The sequence below is a fragment of the Melanotaenia boesemani genome, chromosome 10 (assembly GCF_017639745.1).
Source record: "Melanotaenia boesemani isolate fMelBoe1 chromosome 10, fMelBoe1.pri, whole genome shotgun sequence".
NCBI lineage: Eukaryota > Metazoa > Chordata > Actinopteri > Atheriniformes > Melanotaeniidae > Melanotaenia > Melanotaenia boesemani.
In genome coordinates, this window is record NC_055691.1 from 22,404,948 (window position 1) to 22,424,960 (window position 20,013).

Sequence of the window (20,013 nt, forward strand, 5' to 3'; positions counted from 1 at the left end):
TAACCCCTCACTAAAACTACATTCTTTCTCACAGGTCCTCCCATAGCTCCTCTGTCATCTGCCATTAAAGTACACAATCAGGACTCTGATTGTGCACCCTCTGCCGTTACACAAGAGGAACCTCTGCCGGTGGCTGAGCCGCCCCGGCCGCGACCCTCCACCGTTACTGTCATCCACACTGGGACTAAATGACGCCAGGTTCCGCGGGAGGTGAGCTGGGAGACCACAGAGCTTTGAGAGTAGGGGGACAGGGAAAAAAACCTACCCCAGGCCTCGTTATTCAAAGTCGTCGCCCAGTTTGACCATCCCGCTGCCTCCCATCTGTGTCTGCCAAAACACGGGAGGAATTTGAGGAGCATTGGTTTGGCTCCATTTAGCATGGCTCAGCGTGGCACCCCCTGCTTCCCTTCCCACTGTCATACAGACCTGGAAGTACAGAGGGGGCAGAGACTCACCTGAAATTGTTATTTATCAGGATGACTGTTGTCTGGCAGCCATACGAACAGCTGTCGTTGGGAGATGCCACACCAAAGGGAACTTCATCGAAGCTGCTGTCAGTTTTGACTGTAATGGGACATTCTGCTGTATGCCTTGTGTAAATATCCTGCCTGGAACTGTTGTGTGGAGTCATGTTATGCAAGTGAAATATAAGCTTCAAGCTGTGGTAAATAATTGTGATCACCTGCACTCTGAACTTCTTATTGTTCAGACAGCTCTAGTTAATTTTCTGTGGTATTTGCTGCAATGGCTCACAGCGTCATAACTTCCAACAGTTTGACAGTCAGTGTTTTGTCTTTGCTTTGTAGCATAAGGAGTGTCAAAACTAAACCGGATGATGTGCATAAATCACGGAGATTGCAAAGAGGATTGCACTTATGTATTGGAATATTTATTTTCTTACTATATATCATGAGTTTTGTAAGAGTACCACTTGGGATCATTTGTAAATGTACCACAAGACTGGACTACAAGTTCTTGCATTGTCTAATGAGGATGTGATATTTAATAGTTGTTACCTTGTGATTGCTGTTTTATTTGAAGAATTCATTTTGGCATTACTGTGAAGGTTTCCTGGACCACAGGAGGGCGCCACGGGTTGTTGCTTTATGACCAGTTCTCAGGGATTTACAGGGACATGAACATGAAGCTAACCAAACACTTCTGCATGATCAGACACTGCTTTTCCATTCAAATTGTTGAAAAGTTAAGACCTCCAAAAACTGCATGCGATATACTCCTAATGAGCCATTTGGGACTGATATTTAAGTTCTTTAAACTCATTATTCCTGACACAATGTTTTCACCTTTAAACATTTTGAATTATATTTGGATGTAAAGAAAGTGTTCACCAGTAATGTGTGCATTCATGTCTGTAGTCAAATTATAAAAAGACAAATGAATGCAAATGCTTCCTGGTGATTTTCACTCCCACTGCAGAGTCAGATCGGTGAGATCAGTCGTGTACAGTTGAGTATTTAAATATCGTGCTCTGCTTCCGCTCATGAAGTGGCTGCTCTGGGAACAGCTCAGTTGCTCTGTGTTTAATCACTGTGCTTTCATACCAGCCTGTTGAATTTAGCAGAAAGACTATTTATCCTTCTCTTTCCCACTCGCTCTCTACAGGCTTCCACACAGAGAAGAAAAGGGATCTGTCTTTGTATTTTTCTCTGTGGTACTTCTATTTAATTACAATCACACAACATGAATGTGGGAAAAGGAAAAAAATATATACAAAAGGATGCTCCACAAAAGCATGCCCAATGTTGAGGGCTTTGCCACCTTTAAACATCTAAAGAAATGTAGTGAATATTAAAATGGATTTTAAACCTCTACTTACTGTAAATACAAAGCTGTACAATGGTTGCCTGGGTCTTGTGTGTTTATTTTTGTTGACTCAATTCATCAAAAGAAAGCAAAATATGAATTACTGAAATTGTGTCAGTTTGCATGAAACACATGTTTCAGAAATGTTCTGAATTTGTGGATGCACATAAAAACAACAGGCCTGTTTGCATGTTATTTTACTTTGACAGGGAGTAAATATCATGGTACAGTTTGCACAGACTACTTAAAGTATATGGAAAATACACAAGCCTATACATACTAATACTACTGCTTGCTATAAAATAACAGCATCTATTCATGTTTAAACCCAGGGAGGCAGAGCTCTCCTCATAACTCGAATAGCATATTTAGCATTATTTCATCAGTTCAACAACTTAACCTGATTTCTATGGTTTTCCCTTTGGTCTTTTATAAGTGACAGGACCTTTTTGTGCATCTCTACCCCTCTATAATCCCAAATAATTTTCATTTCTCTAAAATAATATTTAAGATGAACGTGGTGCTTGAAAGTTTGTGAATCCAAATTGCCTTTATTTGCTGCATGAAATTGACCTACAACCTAATCAAAAATGTCCTACAAATCCTGTAAGCAAATGAAGAGAACCAACTTAAATAAAACAAAAATATAATAGTTTGAGTGTTGCAAAAGAAAGGGCAGAACAATGTGAGCCTCTCAAAGTAGCGGTCTTAAAGGGTTTTGATGTTTGCAGCTTAGTTAAAGAGCTTGGTCTCCACCAATTAATATGCAGATTGTATAAGAAATGGTTTGAATTTAGTGCTTCATTAAAGTGTAGAATATTCAGGGAGGTCACAAACACTGGGAAACTTCTGAGCAAGCAAAAGCTTTCCTCACACTGGTTAGTGTTAAAGTTTCAGCCCACTCCATCAGTAGAGCACTTTATAACAATGGAGTTCATTGCAGGTCTAAAAGGCAAATGAAACTGAAATACAACTTTATGTCTGAATAAAAAGCATTTTGTTTGAAGAAAAAAAAAAAAAGATCTCATCAATAAAATGTGGTGTGTCATAGTTAGGGCCTGTTTTGCAGTATGTGGACCAGGCTGTCTGGCTTATTATTAATGGAATAATGACTTCTTAATCATTCCAGAAAATTCTAGTAGTTAAATGTCAGGATATTGATCTGTGAAGGGAATCTTGAGAAATGGTGTGTCACGCAGTAAGAAAATTAATCAAATTCTCTCTGAATTGAGTAGGTCAACTCACTAACATCAGGGGTGAAGCTGTGCTGTAGAGTAACTGGCTCAAATACCTCTAAAGCAGAAGTGCTGAACCTTCACTTCCTCATTGAAAGAATGACCAAACAGAACATTTTTGTCACACTGGTTTTACTGGCTAATCTCGTCTGAAAATCTCTCTAAGCTTTAGATAGAAATATGAAATCAAAAAGGTCTTGCAAGCTTTCACAGACCACTGTTCTTTTGCATTTTCTGCAAAGAATGCCAAAAATATGCACTCTATGTATTCTAGTTTTGTAATAAATGACCGGTTTCACTGTGTTCAATGTGAGATCAGACAAATCGAGCAGAACTAAAAGCTGCATGGGTTTGGGGAAATTATTTTAGCCTTTTTACAAAGTTTCTGGTATTTCAATCCTACTTGAAAAATCTAATTTAATATAATTTATTTTAACAGAATAGTATTAATACTTGTTAAAAATATCATAAATACAGATATATTAGTCATGTTATCAGTTATATTTTGGGGTAACAAGAAGTATTACTAATTCAATGCTTCTCATATTGACATTAAAGAAAATAAATAGACGTTGGAGGAAACTTCAAGGCTTATTTTAAAGCCAACAAAGTAAGGGGAAAAAGTCACAATTTTCCTTAAAAATATTTCATTTGGATTTAACTGCAGGAGTTAAAGTCTTAAAAGAGAAAAGCATAGCTAACAATGTTTTACTCCTTAAAGCTTGGCAGCTGTCAGCTTGTATCATCACATCCCTCCTACTACTGCTGCATCGTCTCAGATGGACTGACGGTTGTACTCATGGGGGGGATTCATCCCGTCATAGTGGAACTCCCTCCACTGCTCGGTGCTTTCTCTGGTCCTCTCGTCTTGCTCTGGAAGTTCAGAAGCATTTCAATGAATGGATGAGCTTGTTAAGTGAATGAACTCTCCTCTCAGCGACATCGCATATGGAAGGTTTACATACCATCATGCTCCTCCTCAGCGTAACTCTCAAACTCATTCCTGTTCTCTTCGTGAAACTCTCGCTTTCGTTCATCTGCAGCCAAAACCTGCCTCTGCTCAGCTGCAAAACCAGCAGGGAAATTTTAGATTCAGTAGCTCTGTGCAGTATGTCAAGTTAACTACTGGCCACAGACAAATCAGACAGGGTGTAAATTTACCAACATTTTAAATTGCTGCTACGTGTTTTTTAAGTATAGAAGTTTAAAAAAAGGACTGTAAGTTTTAGAGAAAGTTCTTGTTAGATGAAGGATGTAAGTTAAAGGTGTCATTTACTTATTTTACCATACCATATAAAAAACAGGCATATCATACTTTCAACAAAATGCTATTCTGAAGCTGCTAGAACACAAAATGAAAACTAATTCTCATGAGATGCTTAAAGTATTATGAAAGATGAAAAACTGAATTTTTGAGAAATAAACATATGGTGAGATTTTGGACATTTGGTCATCTTCTTGCTTTTTTCTTATGTACTGGATAATCTGACCTGATTGATATCCAGACAGTTAAATTAGTCATGTTGTTACAAGTTAGTGGAGCAAAAGACTTTCTAAAAAAAGTATCTGAAGCTGATGCCAAGTGTTTGAAGTGTAATACCACAAATGGTATTATACTTAACAGATATTGATTCCATAGAAATTCAGTGTTACAGCAGACAATTAAAAAGTTATAATAGTTAAAACCTTTATTAGCACACATCCCAGTTGGCAGATACTGGAAATGTTGCACTGGTAAGTAGACTAGTCAGTTTGTAGAAAACAGTAACAGTAACTGTAAATTAGTTTAACTGAATAATGAGAAACAATGACTATCAAAAATATTGTGGAGTATTGTACAGACTGTTGTTGTTGAAACTGAGGTGTAGTGTATGGTCGACTGCTAACATCTTTAACTTGACAAACGTCCATTCAAAGCTCAGCAATTTCTCTCATTAACAACGGAGCCAATCCCTTCTCCCTCAACCCATTATGGTGTCATTAGCCATCTTAACTTCTTCTTAAGTGGCAGTTCTTTGAAAATATCTTCATCGTGAACAATTGGGCCTCAAGTACGAATATAACTGTCCAGTTAGGTTTCAAATTTCCCCACCTTTGGGTTCTCGTCTAAATATGATCACCTCTGGCTCCAAAAGAACAACATGGTGATGACCAAATGATGAACTCAAGGCTCCTAAACAGCTATTTACAGGCCAGTGGCTAACACCACTGACGGTAAGTGGACATCTCATATGCCGTCTATGCTAATAGGACTAACCCCTGTTAGACAATGCTGTCTATTGCTGGATCATTATATGTTTTAAGGAAACATGTAAACCTGTATGGCCACCAGGAGCTACACATGTTGAATATAAATTAGATAAATGTGTCTAAACTGTAACGGAGTTGAGGAATAAATTACCATAAAATCAAAATGCTCAAATTAAGTGCAAGAGGCTAAAAATAACCTGTGGTCAGAAAAAGAAACCAAATTTTTAAACCAGTTTTGACAATTAAAGATGTACTTAGTAGAATAACAGTTAAACAGCATAAATAGTAAAGTCAAATAAATCCTACATAGCTGAATCAGTATTTCTAACTTTTTGTTTTTAATGTGTCAGCTATATTGTGGCTTCTGTGGCATCAACAGCTGGAAGTATGAGAAAGGAGGGAGAAATGTTCTGGATATTTTCAGACTCACAGAGTCCTACTGAACATTTGCTTCTGACTGCACACACTGCATCGTTAGAAATTAAAAAGTCAAAGAAAAGGAAACAAAAACAGAAAAAAACTTACATCATGCCGAGTCCCAAAAACAGTGAAGCAAAGAAGTAAACTGCATAATACCTAAATCTACTGCAATTGTATATTGTATTTACTTCTGTAATTAGGACTGTTGAAAGTTCACATCAGTTAAACTCAAGAATGTATTTTATGCAGAATAAAAAGAGTTATCTTTGTTCTCCAGCATTAACAGCAGGGTCACTGTAAGAAGGGCCAGTGTGGACATGAGGAACATTTACGGCAGTCAACTATTTTCATTACACTTGGGAATGTAAGTAATGCTACAAATTCACATGCTCACAAATGGTGCTACTAACCCAATATCCAACAATAGGTTTGCCTTAATATGTGTCGTCTGACATCTCTAAAGTGAGTGGGCAAGTACAAGCCTAGGAGCAGGGTATATCCTGGACAGGTGACTAGACCATTGCAGGACCAACACAGAGAGTCATGCTCACACTCACTCCTTGGGAGAACTTAGAAACACCAATTAACCTAACAAGCATGTTTTTTTGTTTTTTGTTTTTTTCATTGTGGGAGGAAGAAACCAGAGAGCACCCAAGCATGCACTGGGAAAACACACAGACTTCACACATAGAGGACCCAGCTGAAGTCAGGACCAGGAAGCTTCCTGTTGTCACAGTGCTAACTGCCACACCACCATGCAGTGGCTTCAAACTCATTCACTAGGGAGTTATTTGGTAAATAACATCCTGCACAAAATAAATTGACATTTATAGAAACATATTAAATAAATAGGAAAATAGTTGTTCTTGTTTTTTTTTTCCAGAAAAAGGTAAAAAAGAAACAAAGGGAGGGTTCACCAGTCTGTCAAAGTCTGTATGTACTCAGTCATCATCTATGTATATAATAACTTAGCTTGTAATTACAGGAAAAACAAGATCTGTGAGACATTCAGTTATAAAATTATGAATATAATTATGTATATACTATGTATAAAATTAGGCTATGTATTGGTGTTTTACACAGCCCCAACTTCTTTTGACACAGTTGTCAGTGACTGGCTGACTGTAGCAACAGCAGAAAAAAAACATCAGCTGGGAGAGGAAAGGTTTGGGATGGCAATGCTAACCTTTTCAAATTAAGGTTACAGCCTTTGACCTCTCTCAGCCTTCACAGCTCAAGTTTGAGCTTGAACTGAGGGCTGAGTCTCTTTCTGGGAATTCAAATCACGAGCTGTAAATTATGTGACTGAACAAGATTTATAGGTGAACTTCGAGGTTACACCTCAGTAGCGTAACTATTTGTGCAATCTTTCTGCGTTTAGATGTAACAAATATGACCACATTAACCTGCTTATTGCTCTGCTCTGGATTCGGATGTTGTAATGTGGATGTGAAAAAGTTTGCCTTAATGTTGTGTATTAGCTCATCCGCCAGCTAAAACAGCTGATGCTTGTTTCAGATACTTCCCTTTGTAAATTGCAGTCATCTTCAGTAGAGATACTTTTTTGTCTGGATGTTGCAGGAGAGGCTGTTCAAAAATGAGCAACTTGTTTTTCTCTTTTTATGTGTTTTTTCATTTTCTTTTCTGACCCGTCTGCCTGAGTGTTGGCACATTCCACATTCAACTCCCAACTGCTCACCCACTCAGTCATCCATCTCTGTCCGTTCACTGCTTTGTGGTCATATTATCCCTCCTTTAACTACACCGTGTCATGTTGTTATCAGACACATGGCATGTTACACAACTCCAATTCACCAGCTTCAGTGTGTGCTCTCACCTCCCCGCTGGCACAACTGTATGAAAAACAGCACTATTAACTCACTTGAGAATGTCAAACATTGTACAGTATGTGGATGCTTGTAAAGAGGAACGCTGACAGATGTGGACTGGTGTGTGTGAGCTCCATGTTGCCCTTTGGCTCCTTCTGCAGCAGAGGAAAAGGACTGAGGTGGTCTGTGGTTAGGCCAACTTCAGAATACAGTCAACATCTGCAGGCTACCACAGACCACAGTAAACATATTGGTTCACTGTGCAGTCAGGCAGCAAAAGATTTTAATCTTAACAGGTAATTTCATCTCTTACTGATGGCAGAGATTTGACTTCATATAGAAAAGGGAATTAATCTGTCACTGTTCCATGTATTGTTAATTCATGGGCAGCAACCAACCCTATAATTAACTCTGAGATTTGAGAATTTTTCTATAAAGTTCTCAAATATGCAAACCTTTACCAGGACCTTAGGATTTATTGACTTTATCGGATTCTTTTACATGGACTAAAACCATAAAACTTTCTGCAGTAGATTGATTTATTTTAATTAAAAACAAATTAAAAGATAGTCATGTAGACAACTGTGTAAGATCATAAACTAAACAGTTGTCCTCATTGTTTAGCATTAATACAAAATTAGTGGTAAGTTTAGTAAAAGTAAATATATATTTTTACTAAACTCAGTTTAACTTATAAGGAAATGACCAGGACAACACACAGATGTCTGCAATCACATACACCCACACAGCTTTGCTGGCCAGACCGCAGCTACGTGCCACAAACAAACTCGTGGGTGAACTCACCGTTGATCTCATCCTGAGATTTCACAGCACGTCTGCTGCGTCTCCTAAAGAAGTTTGAGGCATCGGCCTCTTTCATGAAGATCCTCCGCAGGGGACCTGCAGTGGAAGCAGGTGGTGGTTCATCTGACAGCATTAAGGGATAAAAACAGAGGATGCACGGTTGAAAAAATGCAGCTGATGTGGCTTCTCACCTTGCGGATCTTTAGCGCTGCTTGTGCTGCTGGGCACAGCTGCAGAGTCGGCCTCTGGAGACACTGCGTTTGAGGACAAAATGTGAGCGATCTAAATTAATAAACAGAGCTTATGTTGTCATGCTTACCTTTCTGTGAAATGCAAGAAAAATAATAGGCTAATATTACACTTTTTATATAAGATACTGTAGAAATTAAAATCTACATGCAGGTTAGATTTAAAAAAAAACTCCTGTATCAGACTCACAGGAAAGTGCAAGTAGCACAGTGAGGAAAGCCAGGAGAGTTGCATAGGTCCAAGACATCTTAACTGTGTCTGAAATGTTGAGAATGCCAGTACTTTAGGAGAGCAGAAAGGAGAGAGGTGACAAAGACGTATGTGAGAGGTGGGCTGGAGTGCCTGCAGCAACATGGACTGCTTGTCAGGGAAGGAAGGGAGTGACCATGTAGATCTGATAAGAAGCTGAATCCAAACACCACGAAAGGGTTTCCATGTGATCAGGTGCTGAGGATTTCAATTTGACTAAATAAATATTTTTTGGGTCTTTTTTCAGCCATTCTAGTGACAACTAAAGTAATCCATATTGATACCCAATATCGACCTGCAACATGTACCTTTAGCACAGCAGTATAAGCCTGTGAGAGCCTGTTTCTGTGGTCAAATGGGGAAAAACAGAGGCTGAGTATGGAGCACTTGTCTGAGTTATTCCTGCACTTGTCATGAAGAAGATGGATGAGGAACAAGAATAATTCTGAATTTGATCAAAATCAACTGGAGTATAGAGCTAGAACAGGGTTCCTTGCCAGATGTCTCTTTTCCACATGAAGCTGAAATGGGCCCCCTCAACAAGGCCACTCTCTCTGCTCTGAATAAAATTGTGCCAGAAAGTATGCAGCCTTGTGTTTGCTTGACTTTTTTCCAAGGTGAACTCTGGCTGTGCCCCAGAAAAGAGTGAATGTTTAAATTGTTTTGACGGAGATATCCAAGGTGGTGGGGATTCTTGCTCTGGGAAGTGAGAGGAAATTGGATGGAGAGTTTGAGAAGGTGTGCAGGGAGAGAGATTTTTTTTGCTCAGGTAAATGTGGAAAGTTCTTTGCATTGAGGATGATATTTGCATTTGCACAAACTAAACATCAAATTTGAAGTAAATTAGGATACTGACTTTAATGTGCCACTTTTTCAAAATCTTTAACATATTCTCATAAAATTTGAAGTTATATGAGAACCTATCCAATAAAGCAATAGTCCTATATTAAAGATATCTTATTATATAGTCTTTAATTTTGAACACAGTTTATTTCTTAATCAATGACTTGTTCCTCTTATGAATCATTTCATACTGCAACAATCAAAGCACCACTGTGTGCCTACTTGTCAGTTTTCATAGATTATTAGACACAAACAAGGAGTAACATATGCTGCCTCCTCCCATCAAATGAACTCTGTTATGTCCCACTTTTGTGTGAATTTGCCTGTTGTTTGCCAAAGACTCAGGTTTGTTGTGAAATATTTTCACGTAAATGTGGAGAACTTCATCATTTCTTCCCTTAGGAGTCACTGTGGGGCCGTGCTGACCTCCAGTTTGTCTCCTCTCCGTTCCGACCGCTAGGTGTCGCTGTTTCCCCGATGATACCTCGGGAGCTCAACGGTGTGGTGGCAGAAGGCAGCGTCAGCTGGCAGGGAGGACAGATCAACCAGTAATCACCACCGTCCCTCACTCTGCTATGTTCTCAACGACGGAAACCCCAACGATAGCGCTTCCTAATTTCAATTGCGAGAGAAACTTTAAAGCCTAAGAACAAGCCATGCTGCTGGACGCTGCAGCCCTGCGGAAATAGGCGACAGCGCCGAACAGAAAGTAGCGACCACACAGAAACCACAAAAGAAGCAGTAGGTGCTTTATTTCTTGTTTCACGCGCGGAGAGAAAGACGGCGTCCGGCCTGAGAAGAAGCTGCGAGGTCGGGGACTCCGGTCGGAGCAGGGTTAATCGCTTCTGGTGAGTTTTCATATTTTCTCTGAATGTGTGTTAGTTCATGTGAATTGACCATAACGAAACAACGAACGAAGCACCAGTTAGAGCCGCTCGAAGAACAGAAACGTGTCAAGAAGCCTGGTTTGAGTCGACTGAACGATGTAGCAATGTTTATTTCACAGCTTCAGTTTGAATGCAGCCGTTTGCAGTTTGACCTGTTCAGTGTGTCAGTTTGTCTTCAGTCTTAACTGAAACACGCAGATAGGTTAGCTACATGTTCCCAAATGATTGCTTAACTAAGTTCAAAGGGGTTAATAGTTTGTTCACGGTTAAACATTTGTATCGGATTTGTTGTTTTATACCTCTGAGAGCTGCACAAACACTCAGCGGGTGGCTGTCATTGAATTGTATGAGGTTGGGTTGCAAAAGGAAGGGTTTACTGGCGGCCCTGGCATGTATCATCATGTATAGCTGATACCAAAACACTCAGTGACCCACATTTCAGAAATGTCCTGTCTTTCTGGTCCACGTTTTTTTTTTAAACGAGCAGCTAGTCTGAGCCCTGCGCAGACTGTCTCTGAGCTCACTCATGGACAGCTTTTAAGCCGTCTCAGCTGCTGTATGAAGGCCTGGACTGGAGCCTGCGTAGGAAACACTTGGAGAAAGTCTCCTGCAGTTTCCATGAATACCCCCAGCTTTTTAGTTAATGCCTGTACTCACGTTTTCTTCTTACAGGGAATTAACCTGAGCAGGATGTCCCAAAGGAAGACATGACTTTGGTGTGAAGACACATGTAGATCTACATATTTTCTTTATCTGACATCAACTCAGTCAGTGCAGAGCAATGCAAATCTAACTTTTGCAATGATGCAAATGTTTATTTTAATTTAAAATATTTGAGACAAGTAAGATATTTTGCCTTTGAAAGCTGAGATGTATCTCTAATTTTGATTTTACCCTGATTAATAATAATTGTATGGACTCAATACTAAAATCAAATACACCTCAGTGTAAACAACTATCATCTTTGACTATAAAAGTTAGAACTGAAACCCTCTGTACAAGTTTACATCTAAACTGTACACAGCTGAGATAGCCGTAACAGTCATTAAGCTGCAGATGAACTCTATACTCTAAATTTTGATGGGTGTGTATATAATAAATGTGCACATAACAAGTCTTGTGCAGTATCATAAATGTAATGACGTTATCCTGCTCTACTTTGCACAAGACATGATTCTCCATGCTTTTGCTTCTTGCTAATTTTGTTGGTATTTGATTACAAAACATACGTAGAAAATTACATCTTGAAAATAAATATTTCTGGCTATACACAGCAATAAGGACTGCAACCAGGGTAATTTTCTTTATCAACTAATTTGTACAAATCTGTCACATTCCTGAAATAAAGAACATTTTAGAAGGAAGTTTTAGCACCTTTGATTGTTAACATCACATGAAGCCAAAACGGTTGCTGATTAATTTTCATGTGATGAATTTAATTTAGCAACTCATAGTTTCAGCTTTGAATGAGGATGATAGAATATTAATCTAATTTTACGTGTTGAACACCAAAAGGTAATTGAGATGTAGTTACTGGGCCTCTATAATTAAACTTGGTTACCATCAGTCTGCACCGTTGATAAAAATTTCTTGAATTTTAGAGCAAAAAAGGAGAAACAGTGTTTGTGGTTTACTAGATGCTCTTTAGTGTTCATACAGAGCTTCTTTGTGTTACACAAGGAACCAGTCTGCTATAGTGACTGTACAGGAATTTACTGAAAAGCTGTCTAAAATAAGAGGGAAAAAAACTAAACAAAGTTTGATCCAAACAGTAAGTTGTTTTTAAGACAGTGCTGTTTCTGATATTGTTAACATCTTGTTCCGGTGACATGTTAAAGCCACATCTACATCTGTTTGTAGTCTGTTTTTGTTTTCTTGGTGGCTGATTAAAAGAACTTTCTCTGATTTCCTGTGAGAAGGTTTCAGTTTGACAACCACAAGCTGCTGAGCTTCCTTACAGCATATGTGTTACTGAGGACCTTTCCAAAGTGTGTCAGTTTTGAGCTTGCAGCGCCCACTGTTGGGTTCAATGCGTGCAGGAGGGCAAGGAACTGCTGGAGGACTGTGTGTGTGTTGGTTTGATGTTGGGTTGCTCCCTTGGTGAAGGCCTTGGGGACGGTGGTGGCAGGGTAACCTGACCCGCTGTGAAACAGCTGTAGCCCCGCGGTGCTGATCCCCTGAGTTCCAGTGCAGATCACATGATGGTCCAGTATGTGAATGGGTGTGTGCAGGGGGTGTGTGAGCTCTCATATGAGGAGACTGGATTTTTTTGTAACCATAATTAACTGATCCTGAGTTGATATTTATTGTCCTTGAAAACAGATGTAGAAGTTTGGGGTTGTGTGTATGATTGATTGATTGTGAGTATTTCTATGGTTGTGGGGACTAAAATCTGTTAAACCATTTTGTTTATTTGGACTTGTGTTCCTTTAGGGGGGGGGGGCATGTTTATTTGAAATATTAAGATGAAGAAGAGTTGCAAGGTTAGGGATAGGTTGGAGTAAGTCTTCAACCAGTGAATGTAAGTGTGCCCTCAGAAATCATGAAAGCACAACTGTGAATTAGCTCATGTTAAAGCTGTGGGCCAAGACAGCTGTCTGAAGGTTAATGTGTTGCAGCTCTCCGGGGAGCAGCTGCTATGTCGCAGGCACCACTCCTATCTATAGATAGCCATGAATACGAAATCTTCCTCTTTTCTCTGCCGTGTTAATGCCAGCATGCACTCGGCTCTCTCACATGCTAACGCCCCACAAAACACATGCTGCTTGCAAGTTTGGCTGCCTCCACTCCCTGATTTTTTGTTACGGTCTGATTCAAGTGCCGTTTGATGCTATAGACGCCGATCCAGCCTGGAGCCAGCTGGATGAGAGCCTGCTCGGCTTCTGCAGAAATGACTTACTCTGCATGTGTGTGTGTGGTCATTTTTCGCAGCAGCGTCTGAGACAGGTGCTATCTTCTGGCTGTTTTCCTGTCACTCAGCAGGATTTGCTGGTGCTGTCCAAACACTTGTCTGGACTTTATTTTGAGGCACGCTTTCATTCCCCCCATTGTTTTTACAGCCAGGAAAACTATGCATATTTGAGATGCATTGTGTGATGTACCCATAATTAATTTATCTCTAAATTAATGAAAAGCCATGTTGGATCCGTGGGGCTTTTTATTAGCTAAATTAAAAATCACCCTTGATTTGTTTAGCTTCAAAGCCTAGATTTTTCTAATCAGACAGGGTAAAACTAGTTAATGATAAATTCTGGTCTCTTTTTAACTCACCTACATTTTCGGTGAGCTTAAACAAACTTGCTTAGAGATTTGTGTAGTTGTTAACAGTGAAATACTGTAGTTAACAGTTAAAATGTGCAGCTGTTTTTAGAGATGCTGGTTTTTACAAGTGTGACAGTTTGCAGTTTCCTCTTTTCTCTACTTAGTTTGCCAAAAGTCTATGATAATGTAAATTCTAAGTGATTTGAGATGTTTGCTTAGACTTTAAGAATTAGGACCAAAACTTCCCATTTAAAATAATTAAAAACCCAAAGTGGCAGCTTGAAGCCTCATAATAGCCAGTTTTCACATCAGACAGAAAGAAGCTAATTCTTGAAAGACTACTACATTCATTTCTGTATGTTGTAAAAATGTACAAGTTGGATCTAAAGTAAGTAATTTAGTAAATAGTCTTTAAGTGCAGCTTCAACACTGTCAGAAAAAAGTCATTTAAAAATGAGATCAAGCAGTGTAATGTACAACAGTACCTGTCAGCCACAAAGGCTTTGATATGGATGCTGATTTGTGATAACAATGTCCTGTCATCTGCCCTAAGATAGATAGGGCCTGGCTTGTTGTTCATATTTAATAGCCATGAAGAAGCTGCTGCAGCGAGGATGAGTGTGAAAAGCAGGGGAGGGGGAGGCTAATTGTTGCTCTCTCTGATGCTAATGGTGGGCTCACAAACAGGGACAGGTGACTGGAGTCAGGCTTGGATCAGATAAGCAGCTATCTCCAATAATTAGCACAACAGAAGGCTGTAATAGTCACCCTTCCTTTTATCTTAAATGAATTAAAGGCATCTCTAAAAACATGTGCATATATACACTGTATATTTATAGTGATAAGTACACACCCGATGTGCCATGTAGCTGTTCAATTTCCAGGATCCAGGATAAAATTCTTGTCTCATGGAACAAGTAAGATATGTGCTAGCTGCCAGTTGTTTAGCTGTCTGTACTGGGATTGAGTTTAGTCCAAAACAAATTTCTGTTAAAATCTGTTAATCTTTTTTAAATTCAAGATAGATGCCAAGCACATATGTTTCTTAAAGAAAAAAAAACTGATTGGATTGAAAAAAATATTCCTTGGCACATCTGCTGTCTGCCAGATGAAATCTCTTGATCTTGATGCCCCGCTCTAAACCCAGCTGGTTTATCTGGCACAACTCATACTGGCCTTTCATCCCATTCACAAAACATGATCATGTGAAGTGCACATGGAGCTAAGGATATTTTCATTCAAACATTGTGGCTTCATTCTTTAAACTTTAATGTGTTGTTAGTTCAAGAAGTTGATTCTACTGGAAAGTTTACCTCTCAGGTGTATGTGAGCTAACAGCTAGGATGATTTTAAAAAGATGTTGGGGATTTCTGTGGCAAATGCTGTCATCTCTAAGTACCTTTATAGTGTTGTGTTGCTGTTTTTAAAGATAAAGCAATAGCTGGTGGTGTTAAAAATAAGGCAGTAAATGTAGCCTTGATAATCACAGAACAGACTGAGGTACACATTCAGTTGACTCAAAATGCCAAATTTCCTATTTTCTGTTTTTCAAGTCAGATTTTTTTGTTTCCTTTTTCAATTTTAGTGTATCTCGCAAGTATTGGATTTTAGGAGCTACCAAAATTAATAAATCATTCAAGATCACATAAGATTAATATTAAATTTTATGCCAAATTTTCCACTTTTTCTGATTTTTAGTTAGTATAGGGCTTTGCTTCTGGCCTTCATCTGCACCAAAATACCTGTGAGAAACCCAGGGTTATTAGTAATGTATGCTTTATGTTTTAAAAATAGTTATAAATATTGATTAATCTCTCAAATATGCTCTTGAATAAGGTATTCGTCTATAAAAGTGAGTTATTCATCAAGATGTCTCAGATTGGTTTAATGAAATATTATATCTATGAAACCAAAAGTCCTAAATCCCCCAACATTTTAGAAGCAGAAAAGCTGCAAATTCCCACATTTGAGAATCTGGAATAGAAAAAAAAAGTGGAGATAATTTTTTTTTCTTTTAACAAATTAATTAAGAAATAAATTCTAAGCATAACCTTCACAGCAAAGAGGATACATTTGTTGGATCATAAAGCTACAGCTGAACTTTACTCAGTATAGCATGTATTAGCAACCTGCAGAACTGTACATCTACTGTCTGACTGCAGGTAATTTTGAGCTATAGTTTTAGCTCAGAGAAGAGCAGGCCTGTCATTCAAGCTGCTGTAACCATAGCAGCAGCGTTAATCAGCCATCACTGAATCTTATTGCCTGTAAGATCTGTGGCTGTGCGTCACTGGTCTGGCTTCCAGCAGCAGCAGCAGCAGGCTCTGGCTGAGGTGTCAAGTTGTACATCAGTACTGACCTGTCAGCAGCACTCACCCTTCCGAACACAGACGACACGTCTGATAGGTGTGATAGCAGGGTGAAAGGATAAATGTGCCAGTAAGGACAGAAAAAAAAGCAAATTTCATGACACACTTTGTGATGATCAAACAATTTTACTGTTAAAGCTTCACCTGAGGCGTGCATGCTTGCCTGCTTGCCATGCTCAGCACCATGCAGTACCCCACTTCATCTCTTGAAAAAAAGTCCACTTTTTACTCTGCACAAAGCTGCCTTTATGCAAGACCCTTATAATGGAGCCAGCTCCTTCACTCATGTCCTCATTGTCTTGGCCAGGTTGAGAAAAGGCTGCTCTTTAGAAACCCAAGGCTGAGCTCATCTGTGAATCATGCCAACTGTCACGCTTGTTCTCTGTCTAATTCTATGTGAGGGAGGCAGCCGGGGAGGAGAGGTAGGTGTTTTCTAGGGCCCCTATTATCCTGAAGGCAGTGACGTTCTGAGGTTTTCTGAACACAGCAGGGGTCATGCATGGGTTGTGACCTTGGTTTTTTTTCCTGTTTTCTTTGTGGTCCAGACAGCAGTTACCACGTGGCAGTTCATGTTGCAGAAGTGCACCAATTGCACCGACCACTGCAGTGAGCCTTTTAGTAGCTTTCTGTTTATCTTCAACACAGTCATTGCTCACAAGCAGCTGCAGCAAAGAAAAGACTGTCTATAGAGAGCATATGGCTATTGTCTCCCCACTGCAGCGTCTATAGTGTGCAATCCCATCAGCCCTCCCTTTCATGTGGCTGCAGTCACCTTACTATCTCCTATTTACTATATAGCTTGACAAATGTGTTTGTTTGTTAAAGAAATGTCATGGCAAGCTTAGGTGATGAAAATGCAGACTTGTTTGGGACATAAGACTGAGGCAATCGGGAAATCAGCCAGCATACCGACTCCTGTAATGCATTTTCAACATGGAAAAAGCAGTGGGGGGTTGCCTTGGTAACAAATCCCAAATCAGCACAACGCTCGGACCCCTCTGTTCTACACACCCCACCACCCTCAGCTACTTCTTGTCTTCCTCCTCCTCCTCCTCCTAACTCCTGGCCATCCCCCAGCAGATCTGAGATCAGCCCTCAAACCAGCCTACTTACAGGAGCAGGGATAAAGCTTGGAACAGAAATCTCGTCCAAAGCTTCACATTTGATCCCAGAGCAGGAGCATTGGGCAGCAGATATGGATGCACAGGCATCCACATCTGCCCCCCACTCCCCCATTAGAGTTTCCACTCAGAACTCTAAAAAAAATTGATTTATCTGTTGTATTTGAGTTTTTATCCTGGTTATTTATGAGGTGTGCTTCCTGATCTACAGTCATAACTTAATAGGAGATTCTGAATATCACAATAGAAAATCCAAAGAGAGATCAAAAGCAACAACGAACAGTCTCAGCTTATCTCATTGATTGTAAACACAACCAAGTATTTTAGCCATTCAGAGTGATGTCAGAATTACAGTAGGGCTGCAACTAACAGTTGTGGTTATTGTTGATTAACCTATAAGTTCTTTTTCTGATTAAATCCTTGACTGAATTAAAAGAAGCTGAAATAATTTTTGGAGTTAACAAAGGTGTTTATTCTTTATATAAAAAATATAGTTGGAAGTCTTTTCTCAGTTTAGTGGGAAGTGGATGAACATATGTTTATGGATTACTGAAATTTTAATTTACACAGATGTTCAGAAAATGCGGCAGATATTCTCCCACAGAAAGCAAATTTTGCAAACTTTCGGATGATCAAGGTCTTATAGAGTGAATTCCCTCTTTCAGGGCTTTTTTTTTTTACATATATTTTGGTAATCAGGAGTTTTAAGTGTTCCTTTTTCTCCTCTGGCAGTGTGTGAGGCTTCAGCTGGAGAGTAGGTAACTCACTGAGCTGTCCAGGAGATGACAGACCGCTCGCCCATGCTGGAGCTGACGTGTCATGAGGCAGAACTGACTGATTTAAAGCTGTTATGACAATCAAATCAAAATTGTTCTTCCTCATATCCGCCCCAGGAAAATTCGATTGTGTTTTGACGTAGAAAACAGATGGAAAGTAAGAATATATGTAGGCGATAAACAGTGCAGGATGAGAATATTTAGGGAAAATGTTAAGCCAGTGTGTCATTGCGTCAACAGCCTAAAATAGTTCAACACAACTACTGTGCCATCAGGTCTTCACTTACATGTAGCATTTCAAGATGCTATTATGTACTTAATTGAATGGAATCACCTGGCTTTAATATTGTTTGATATCACTCTGCCTTTTACAATGGTCTCAATTAATAAGATGTCATTACACTGCAAGTGCTTGGGACTCCAACAGAGTCCCTGTTGGACTCCAGTTCTGCTTCCCCAGAATTGGATATCCCCCTTGGTCTCACTAATGTGAGATTCTCTGTAGCAGTTATGAATACACCATCTGTTTTGCCTAAGAAGCTGCAGGATCCCCCAAATTTTCTAAATGAAATGTTAGTTATGTGCACACTAACTGATAACTGTTCTTTTTTTGTTAGGTTTTAGTTCTTAAAAATCAAAAAGGTTTCTGAATATTCTCAAAGTAGAAATGATACATCTCTGTTGTACTCTGTTCATTAGGAATTCCACTTTAGGTGATTAACACATCATATCACACTTAGTGGATGTTCCACATTCAGTATTCTTGTCGTTGTAAAACTAATTGGAGCTGTGTGAAATTTTGTTTGTATAGTCTAATCGTCAGGTTGTATTGATAAATATTTTGCTTTGCACTGTCCTCATTGGCATTGGCTTGAAGCCCAGTTCAGTCAAATGGCACTGCTGTCTGCTGTGTGGAGTAAAAACGAACTGGTTGACTTCCTCTGGAAAATCAGTATGAGCCCTTTTTTTTTCTTTTTTTTTTTTGCATAAAAGAAAATACCAGTTGCTGTAAACAACTGCAGGGTTTTTTTTGTCCCAGATAGACTACATTACATATAAATTGTGGTGCTGCATTTTTACTGTTTTTAAGTCTGGTTTGCCTATTTGAGCCAATATTTTCTGTCAGCCTCCACAGCGACAGTCAATGAGCTCACACTAAAATCAGTCATCAAGATCAGGCAGGTTGATAGATGGATAGAAAGATAACTTGTTTCACCCTGAAGGAAATTAAGCAGAATAAATTGCTGTAAGTTAAGACCCAAACCCAGGCCTGGGGCACCCACTCAACCAGTCGTTATGCAACAAACATTGAATTTGAAGACACCAATGAAGACAGACTAGCGCTTTTGAAAAGCAGCAATAAAAGAACTGTGAGTAAGATAACTGTGCTTTGGCTGTGTTGAAGTGAATAAACCAGACTGCATTGTGTCTATTGAAATACCACCCATAAGATGCAGCTGGTTGTAATTCAATAGACATTATCTTAAAACTCCTACTATTCAATCACTGTGGTGGACATCCACAAGGGGAAAATAAGAGAGCACTTCTTCAGAAATGAATTTAATCTCTTGGAATAGCTGGTGTATTATTTCATATTTGGGAATACAGTCATGTAAGATTGTTGTTTGCCAGGTTGGACCGGTAAGCTGTTAGTCATGTCATTTAAGTCTACCATCTAGTTGTTTCCAGTATCCTTGATGCCCATTACAAGTTAAAACACCTCAAGTAAACATATACTTTTGTTTTTGTTTGTTTATTTTTATTTATTTTAACATCTCCATTTACCCTATATTATTCAGATCTTCTAAATATGCATTAAAAATGGCAACAGAAAGACTTTAGTATTGGTTGACCTATATTACTGGCCAACATCTACTGTATCAGATTTATCATTAA

General features: G+C 39.1%; 3 protein-coding genes across 4 annotated transcripts in view; 2 read left to right on the forward strand and 1 right to left on the reverse strand.

Annotated features, from left to right (window-relative positions):
* The window catches only part of LOC121647680 (calcium/calmodulin-dependent protein kinase type 1D-like), a 33,452-nt gene extending 31,592 nt beyond the window's left edge, over positions 1-1,860 (forward strand). For both annotated transcript variants that reach the window (XM_041997325.1, XM_041997324.1), the window contains exon 11: positions 35-1,860. In XM_041997325.1, coding sequence (XP_041853259.1) covers positions 35-192 — 158 coding nt within the window. In that variant the 3' untranslated portion in view covers positions 193-1,860. The remainder of the gene's footprint in view (positions 1-34) is intronic.
* A 1,535-nt stretch (positions 1,861-3,395) lies between these two features.
* On the reverse strand, positions 3,396-8,972 carry ucmab (upper zone of growth plate and cartilage matrix associated b). Its single transcript, XM_041997326.1, has 5 exons — positions 8,801-8,972; positions 8,554-8,616; positions 8,363-8,458; positions 4,025-4,123; positions 3,396-3,932 (listed from the first exon to the last, which is right to left on the reverse strand). The coding sequence occupies exons 1-5, from the start codon at positions 8,856-8,858 to the stop codon at positions 3,835-3,837; spliced, it is 414 nt and encodes a 137-aa protein (XP_041853260.1). The 5' UTR covers positions 8,859-8,972; the 3' UTR covers positions 3,396-3,834.
* A 1,230-nt stretch (positions 8,973-10,202) lies between these two features.
* The window catches only part of LOC121647963 (cyclin-dependent kinase 17-like), a 28,485-nt gene continuing 18,674 nt past the window's right edge, over positions 10,203-20,013 (forward strand). Inside the window, exon 1 of the mRNA XM_041997815.1 lies at positions 10,203-10,551. The gene's annotated coding sequence lies outside the window, so the exon portion shown is untranslated. The remainder of the gene's footprint in view (positions 10,552-20,013) is intronic.

Excerpts from the sequence above, each read along its gene's own strand:
- ucmab (XM_041997326.1), bottom strand. The coding sequence starts at position 8,858 with ATGTCTTGGACCTATGCAACTCTCCTGGCTTTCCTCACTGTGCTACTT. Across the intron at positions 8,617-8,800 it reads TGTGCTACTTGCACTTTCCT|TGTCTCCAGAGGCCGACTCT; the intron begins GTGAGTCTGATA and ends CCTCAAACGCAG. Across the intron at positions 3,933-4,024 it reads CGCTGAGGAGGAGCATGATG|AGCAAGACGAGAGGACCAGA; the intron begins GTATGTAAACCT and ends CTGAACTTCCAG.